At 29.0% G+C, this 9,481-nt stretch overlaps 1 protein-coding gene across 1 annotated transcript; it reads left to right on the forward strand.

The window, feature by feature from the left end:
* Positions 1-931: 931 nt before the first annotated feature.
* Positions 932-5,793, forward strand: LOC130944568 (PLASMODESMATA CALLOSE-BINDING PROTEIN 5-like). Its single transcript, XM_057872938.1, has 4 exons — positions 932-1,059; positions 3,013-3,528; positions 5,401-5,431; positions 5,525-5,793. The coding sequence occupies exons 1-4, from the start codon at positions 999-1,001 to the stop codon at positions 5,697-5,699; spliced, it is 783 nt and encodes a 260-aa protein (XP_057728921.1). The 5' UTR covers positions 932-998; the 3' UTR covers positions 5,700-5,793.
* The last annotated feature ends 3,688 nt before the right edge of the window (positions 5,794-9,481 follow it).

Raw genomic sequence — 9,481 nt, forward strand, 5'->3', positions numbered from 1 at the left:
ACAAAATAATTCGAAGTAAAATTTAATTTTTAAATTTTTTCATTTTTTAAAAAAAAATTAGCAATTCATAATAAAAAATTAAAAAAATCACTTGACATAGAATTACCAAATGTTAAGAATAAAAAAAATTTTATTTTTTAATAATATCTAAAAAATTACATCAAAATTTAATCTTTAAATTTTTTTAAATATATACTTAATATCTAATTTTTTTTATCATATTTTTAAATATTTCGAACACTTATTTGTCACGTTTTTCAAATATTATTTTATCAGTATCTGAATCTTTTAAATACTAAATTAGTATTCATCTCGTTTATTTAATTTAATATTTTCTTACAACTTATCCATAAATTTCTTTTTGAGATTATCATTTCTAGATATGAGAAAAATGTATTACAAATCTCAAAATCCATCATATGACTTTAATCATCCTATGGAGGAGAACCGAAGAAGAATAATTAGTGCAATAAGACAAGAAGACTTACAGAACAAAAATAAATAAATATAATAAAAAGAAAGGAAATTCACACACATACATAACAATAACATAAAGCACCATCATTACAAATGACAATGATTACTAATACCAACCCACACACTCTGAACCTTAATTCCTAAAAATAAAAAACAATTTCCTTCTTTACTTTCTCTGTTTTTCAACCTTCTTCACCACCTTTCTGGTCCCTTCTTATCTTTGGTTGCCACCCTCTTACACACCAATACCATGTCTTTTTTCTCAAATCCTCTCCTTTGTCTCACCCCACTTCACATTCTCCACAACTCTCTATATTTTTATTTTATTCTATATCATCATTATTAGTCCACAATACACATTCCCTTTTCTTTTCTTTTAACCAAAACATCATTCACCCTCCATATATATATAGTTTATGATATATATCTTCCTTCAGAGAAAGAACTTGTGTAATTTAGGAACTACATTATTGAAGGAAGTTCCAAAGAAGAAGAAGAAGCATAGCAAGAAAATTTTGAAGATGGAAAAGAGTGTTAATTACTTTCTACTACTTCTTGTGCTACTTCAGTTCCTCTTTTCTGGTAATTTTTCCTTTATCTTTTTTATTTTTTATTTTTTCACAAATACTCTTAAACTAGATTGCTTGCATTTGCTATGAATTCTTTGGCCTTACAATTAATTTATTCCATTATAGTTAATTTTTTTTCTTTGTAGTTATAGTTTTAAAAAATGAGCACTTTATTAAATCCATTAATTTTTATTTTCCTAATTTTAAGCAATTTTTTTAAAATTTGTCTTTTTCAATAGTTCATTTTAATATTTTTATTTTGGGGTGTTTGGCCAAATTTTCAACCATCTCTTTCAATTTCTTTGCATAAAGAAAAATGTGAGGAAGTCATTTTCTAATTTCTAATTTGATATTTGTCTGGAGTTTCACATGATAGAGAGCATAGTTGCATCCAATCTTTCTCCAGTTTCCCACCATTTCTTGAAAAGAACAAAAGGGTAAAGTGGTCAACATCTTTTGACTTAATGATAATATGAGGGTCTCTAATCTCAATGCATAGGGTACCCTACTTGTCTCTTGTGCCCTATCTTGCTGCACTACTATAAACTCTTGCCTTTTGAAAAAAAAAAATTACTATTTTATTAAAATTTTATATTTAAAATTTTAATAATAATTACTATTTAGAAAAAAATTTATTCATTTTTAGCATGCTCTGCAGTTTTTTCCACTTCAAGTTAAAAAAAAACAAATATTTTATGATTTTTTCATATTTGTTATTTAGTGTAAAAATTTAAATATTAAATTTTAAATGCTAAGAAAGTAAATAGAAATTAGATGAAATTATAAGAATTATTATGAATAATTAAACTTATTTTTTTATTTCTACTTATATAATTCGGATTACACATATAATTAATTATTAATATATTTATATATAAATATATGTATAATTTAATTTATTTTTAATATGTATTTATATTTTATTATATATTTTATATTTTATATTAATAATTAATTTTATCAGAATTAAATTTTCGTATGGTAGTGTCAAGTGTGTAATAGTGAAGGATGAAATGTGTGTACTAACTAGTAACTACCAAGGGCCATGTGAGGTACAGATAAAATAAATTTAAAAAAAATGTTACTTGCCACACATAACAAGAAAAACGGTGTGACGAATTATTTGAAAAAGTTGTTTGGCATAATTGTCAAAATAGTAAAATTGAAATGAATATAATAATAATCACGTGGCAAAGGGCATAATAATTTGTTTCAATGTAATTATGCAAATGCCATTTAGATTGAAAAATAAAATAAGTAAATATAATTTAATTTGTACTAAATTATATTAATTTTATTTTTAAATTTATTCAAATTGCATTGCATTTTTATTTTTATAATTAACAAAATTATTCATAGCCATCAGATTAATCATAACCATAGACACCATAAATTTTATGGAATAAAAAATGTTTTCTGTAATGACATCTCAACAAGTGTGAAGATAATATTATAAATTATTAGATAATTTAATTAAATATATTAAATTATTTAAACATTTATAATATTATTTTTACATAAAAATATTTTTATAAAAATAATCAACTTAAAAATATTGTTTGTCACCATGGTAAAATATAATAAATTGATAAATAATTTAAAAAGTGTTAGATTTTAGTAACAAGCTGAAGAATAAGTTACATTTTTTTATCAAAAGTCTTAAAATAATTATTACGATGTCTAAAAATGTTTCTATAACTTACTAAAAAAATTAAAAATAATATTTAATTTAAAAATATAAAAATAAATAGTTATTAAATATTTAAACTTTACCATAAAAAATAAATTAAATAAAAGTTAAACACTAAATTATAAACACCATAAAATTCACCCCGCGTTAAATGTTGTAAGAAAAAGTTGAATCCAGCTACAACTTTTTTACCCCTTGAATAAAAAGAAAAGCTTTAAATTTGAGGTCAATAATTTTCTAACAAGAATTGTCATTTTCACTATGAAATTACTACAGGTACCACAAGTAGGACAATGAAGGAAGAAGCAGCAAGACATGTGAATTCAATAAGACAAGAAATTAAACAGTTAATTTCCACTTCCACCACCAAAAGGGATATCACCACTCCAATCACAACAATCCCAAATTTGTTCCCAACATCCCCAATCCTAAACCCTAATTCTGACCCGGACACAAACTATTCCCCATCATCAACAACAACAATAATTCCAGGGATAGGGAGTACCAATACTCCACCCGCATCAAATTCCACGATAGTGCCCTCTCCTTCAGGTTCAAGTTGGTGCATTGCAAACCCTACAGCTTCAATTAGGGCATTGCAAGTTGCATTGGACTATGCTTGTGGATATGGTGGAACTGATTGTTCTGCAATTCAACCTGGTGGAAGCTGTTACAACCCTAATACAATACGTGACCATGCTTCTTATGCATTCAATAAGTATTATCAGAAGAATCCTGTTCCAAATAGCTGCAATTTTGGTGGAACTGCTCTTGTCACTAGCACTAATCCAAGTTAGTAGCCTTTTGCTTTTAGTTTTTATATTAGGAGTTTAATTTTAATATAGTAGTGCAATCATGTCCTTTTATTTGAATGATCATCCTTGCCCTAATTGTGAAAACTGGTTATTTTTCTAACATAACAATATATAATTAAAAATATATATATGTATAATTATTTTATATTTTTAATATATTAAAATTAAATATATATTAATTGTTGAGTAAATAATTATTTTTAATTATAAAAGTTTTAGATGTTAATAAAATTGATCATAGAATAATAAAATTAAAATTGTACCCGTAATAAAATAGAAGAAAACTGAAACAACAGAGTATAATATTAGTTGTCAAATAAAATTTATTTTTTTATAGATATAATTTTAGCTTTATTTTTTATGGTTAATTTTGTTAGTGTTAGAATTTTTTATAATAAAAAATGATTATGTATTCTTAATTATTATATATTTTTAACTTATGTGACAATCTTTTTAATATAAAATAGGATAAATTACTGTTGAGGTGTGAACTAAATCCAAATTTTGTTTTTAATGTTTGAAATATTTTAATTTGGATTTAAATGTTTTTTTCTTATTTTTGTATTCTGATAAAAATTAAAACTTTATTTTGATTAAAAAATTAAATAATACAAAATAAAATATTTTAAAATAAAAATATGTTAATTTTAAACATTTGCGACAAAATATTATTTTAAAATTTTTTTAAATATATCGATATACTAGTATTTTAATAATTTTTAATTGTTAATTTTAATTATAAAAAATATATAATTAAGATTAACTATTAAAATTTTTTTCATTATCTTCGCTTATAATACAAGTAGTTTATTTGATACATAGTGTCAAAGGCTTATATTGCGGTGATATTACAATTTTGTTATACATATTTAAAAGTGTATTTATTCAAAAATTAAAACTTCTAATCTTTACCCTTATCCTATACTAGGCAATCAGAGTACCTTTGAGGCTTTGATACAAAACGGGCCACATAAAACGACATATCCCTTTATTTGTGAAATTATTAGATTCCTTTAATTTTTTCAGAGAAAATATAAAAATAAATAGTAATAAATAATTAAATACTAAATAAAAGGAAAAACCTTTATTGCATCTTTGAATAGACTGTGAAAGTGCCTTGGGGTCTGGAGATATATAGTAACTACAAAGTTGCTCCTGACTATGCAACACACAAGCTTTTTGCCTTTTTCTCACTTTATTGGAAGCCGTATCTTGTCAATATCTACGGTTGTTCTTTATTGTTACAATTTTTTTTAATTATTCTCAAAAGTGTATACATAAATTAAATAAGGACAATATGAATTCAAATTTGGTCCACTACATACTACATGATTTGATTTTTTTTCTAATATCAGATTGTTAGGAATAAATTTTTCAAAAATAACTTAAATTATGTGTTATACACTGATGTGAGTCTTTACAAAATATCGATAACATTTTAAAAAATATTTATTTTACAAAACGTCAATAACATTTTATTTTTTATAATTAAATTTTTTTTACAATATGTCAGTAACATTTTGTGCTATTATTACAATAATTAAAATACTAAAATAATCAAATATTTTTGTATTTCGCATTAAAATTACCTATATATATAAAAAAAATAGCTACATGATTTGGATTACACAACTGACATTAGTAGTTTAGTACATTTGGATGATTAGGTTTATTATGGTAAATTTGTCTAAATTTATCAATCTATATTTTTTTTAAGTTATTATGGAGAATATAAATAATGCACTATGATTTATAAGCACCATTTAATGAATATTATTTTTGAGATCTAATTTTTCTCTTACCTTAATGTCATGTAAATTAACTCTGATAATTTATTGATCATTTCCAGATTCTGGGACATGTCAATATCCATCCACCAGGTAACAACAATCTTTAACAACATATTTGAAATTGTTATTTATTTATTTATTTATTTTTCAATCTTGTTAACATTTGGTGCCTTAATTTTTCAGCACAAGTTCATCAATCTTAAACACAACAAACACAAGTGGAGCAAATGTTTTTGGTTCAGTGCCTGTGCCCACAGACCCCTCTGCCTCTGGTGCAGTTACCACATCAAATAGCTTTGTTGAAATTTGCCTCATTATATGGACAATAATATCAATTTTGGAAAAACAATTTCTCTAACATGTATGAGAGGCATAATTTATTTTTCTTCTATCTATAGGTACATGAAGACACTTTGTAGAAAGAAATTAGAAATATATACCAATTAATTATATGATGGACATTACTAGAAATTAACTTATATCTTGCATAGAAATTTTGTTTTAATTTTTAAACCTTTTTTGTGTGCTGATTTTTTTAAAAAATATTTTTTTTTCTTAAGAAACATTGTCTTTTGTAAGAGATGTTTAGTAAAGTTTTAGTAAAGTTATTTGTGCTAATTTTTTTCTTAAGAAATATTTATCTTTATTTGTGTTAATTTCGTGTGCTGATTTTTTAGTAAAGTTTTAATCTTTTAAATGTAGTCTATTGACATTAAGTTTTCAAAAATGATAACAGTTATGCTTGGTAAATTAAAATAAAAGTGGTTTTCAGCAAGCAAAAGTTACAAAAATGTATTCGGTAAAATTGTTGTTAATATTCAAAATTATTTTAATAGTTAAAAATGTAATAAAGAATAAAAATAAAATAAAATATGTAGTAAGTTTAAACTATTAAATGATAAATCAAAATCTAAATATTTTAAGACAAAAAAAATATGTCTGAACAACGTTCTGTTAGGATTTTCACTCAGGAAGACGATCTAGTTCAGAGAAGTACAAAGAAAGTTAAAACTTGAGGAGAGGTGAATCTTAATCATCCGCCCGATTGCATGGAAATTGTTTCAGTTGAGGTGAAAGACACACCGATTCAGAAAGGTTCATATAAGGAAACTCTACTGACTGGCCCTGGATTGGAAGGCGAACATGAGACCTCGTTCATCGTGGACGATGATGAGCCTAACCCGGAGGATAAGTGGTATAAAGTTGATGAGGATGGGGAGAATGATGAAAAACCTTTCAACCCTTATCCCACGATTCCAGTGTATAAAGAGGAATTTGAAGAGTGGTGCAAACCAGGGAAGAATGCTCTTATGGTCAAAGTTTTGGGAAAGCGTGTGACGTTCGCTTTCATGGAGCAACGCCTTCGAAGAGACTGGGAAGGTAAAGGTAAGATTCATGTCATTGATATGAATCGTGACTATTTTTTTTGTTCATTGTTCATATGAGGAGGACTACGTTCATGTGTGATTGCAAAGTATTGATACCGGTTTGGAATTCCACAAAATAATTCCGTTGTTAGTATAGTCCAAACCGATAGTCAATCCTCGAATCAAATTAAATTTATGGTTTTGTCACAAGTACAAACCCCAATAAGAATTAATCGGAGTATTTAAACTCTGGGTCGTCTCACGAGGAATTGTAATGAAGTGGTCAATTATTGGCTATGAAGAGGTAAAGGGTGGTTTTGATTGGTAAGAGGGCAAGAAAAATAGATGGCAAAAAAAGTAAATCAAGCAAATAGCTAAAGAAAGCAAGTAATAAAGGGAGACATTCATGGCAAGGGTTGAGAACATAGGCTTTCCATCCTAGTCATGCAATGATTAATTCATCTTATTTAGTCAACTCCAACACATAGGGAGAAAGTCAAACGAGATTAATCAATCATATCACAATAATAAACAAGAATTTATCTTATTACGTCATCCCCGAAGATGGAAGAAGGTATCATGTTATCCTCATACTCGGAGAAAGTCTAATAAGACTAGTTAACCTCAATCCAAATATACTAATCAACTCACTAATGGAATTAGCAAAAGATTAGAGTCAATGGAAATCATATTAACTAACAATTCTAGATCACCAACATTTGTTGGGTTTTCATGATTCAAGATTGCCTAATTACTCTTTTAAAGCCAAGAATGCTCAAAATCTACTCTAACATCCTTCCAAGCATTTTATCAAACACTTGGAAGGCATACAAGGAAAGCATGGTAAATTGCAAGGAAAGATAAAATCTAACAACTACCAATTACAAGAAAAATGAGATCACAACTCAAATCAACAATAAAAGAACATCAAACATTAAATTGCACTAAAAGTAAATCAAATCCAACAAGAGCATCCATGAACATAAAAGAGAAATTAACATGAAAACTAAGAGAATCAAGTAGTAGGAACAAGAAATCATAAAAGAAACAAGATGAAAACATGTAATTGAACTTAGATCTAAGATGGGAATGTCCTAAACCTATCCAAATTCTAGAGAGAAGAGGGAGCTTCTCTCTCTAGAAACTAACCTACATGATGCCAAAACTACAAACAATTGATCCCCCTTGCTTGGGCTTCAATTCTGCATGAAATACACTCAGAAACAGGTTAGAATTGGGCCTGGGCTGCTTAGAAATCGCCCCCATCATTTTGCCTTTAAGTGAGTCACGTGAGAGTATCGGCGCATACGCGCCATGTGCGCGTGCGCGTCGATTGACTATTTCTTCATCCGCGCGGAGGCGTCATGTACGCGCGCGCGTCTCTATGCGAAATCACTTTTGCGCGTGCGCGCCTTGTACGCGTGTGCGCCCATCGATGCATTCCCAATTCTTGTTTCCTCATGCATTCTCCACTTTGCATGCTTTTCTCCTCATTTCTTCCAACCAATACTTGCCTTATGAACCTGAAATCACTTAACAAACACATCAAGGCATCGAATGGGATTAAAGTGAGTTAAAATCACCAATTTAAGGGCCTAAAAAGCATGTTTTTATACTTAAGCACAATTCAAAGAAGAATTATAAAACCATGCTATTTTATTGAATAAATGTGGAAAAAGGTGAATAAATCCCCTAAAATAAGCATAAGATAAACCACGAAATCAGGGTTTATCAATGCGCTTATGGAAGGGCCCTGGATGGTCGATGGGCACTACCTTATTGTTCAGAGATGGAGACCTTTTTTCTTATCAGGGTCCACAGAAGTTAGAAAAATCGCTGCCTGGATCCGCATCCCAAATCTCCCTATTGAACTTTATAATCACCGCTTCCTTTGAAGGGTGGATTCGGCCATTGGTCATATGCTAAAGATCGATCGAACCACGTCTATCCACTTGAGGAGGAAATTCGCCCGTATATGTGAAGAGATCGACCTGGCAAAACAACTTGTGCCACGTATCTCGGTGCTTGGCTGTGAACTACACCTGGAATATGAAGGTCTATATCAAATTTGCTTCACTTGTGGCAGGTATGGACATAGATCTGAGCAGTGCATGGAGAACCCAACAACTGGTGGTAACCCCATGGATGATGTTGGCGCCGGAAATAATTCTCCGGTGGAGGGTATGGCTGAGCATGCTGATGACCAAAATGGGAAGTTTGGGGCTCCACAAAATCAGTACAATCATGACAATCATGGCAATGGTCGAACTAACCCTGATTTCGGGCCTTGGATGATGGTCAAAAGATACGGAAATAAAAAGAAGATCCAAATAGGACAGAAAGAATCTCATGGCAATCAGAAGCAGGTTACTAAATATAACTCTGAAAAAGGACGAATCTCCAAAAGGGAAAGATTCTGATGGATCTCGATTTACAGTCTTGCATGAGAAAATTTTGGAGGACGTTCAGGGAAGTATGGAATGTGCAGAGAAGGTCCAAGAGGCAATAGAAGTCAACGGGCTACAACAGTGTAACACCCTACCACACAGGGCCTTACGCTTAAGTCGTAAAGCAGAGGTGGCAAGGTATTACGACCTCTAAAAGAAAATGATATCTACATAGATATAGTTGGGTGAAATCATATCTAGGAGCCTTGAAGAACAAGCTAAACAAATTGATAAACAGAAAATCGTGACACACTCGCATGGATATTCGTAAAACGGACAGGTAAAATCGAAAGATAACTGAACACATATATATTCATATCAGAGTT

Source organism: Arachis stenosperma, chromosome 1, assembly GCF_014773155.1.
Source record: "Arachis stenosperma cultivar V10309 chromosome 1, arast.V10309.gnm1.PFL2, whole genome shotgun sequence".
NCBI classification, from domain to species: Eukaryota; Viridiplantae; Streptophyta; class Magnoliopsida; order Fabales; family Fabaceae; genus Arachis; species Arachis stenosperma.

Bases quoted from the DNA above. Each gene is read 5' to 3' on its own strand.
- LOC130944568 (XM_057872938.1), top strand. From the start codon at position 999: ATGGAAAAGAGTGTTAATTACTTTCTACTACTTCTTGTGCTACTTCAG. The intron at 1,060-3,012 runs GTAATTTTTCCT...AAATTACTACAG, and splicing joins ACTTCAGTTCCTCTTTTCTG to GTACCACAAGTAGGACAATG. The intron at 5,432-5,524 runs GTAACAACAATC...TTAATTTTTCAG, and splicing joins TGTCAATATCCATCCACCAG to CACAAGTTCATCAATCTTAA.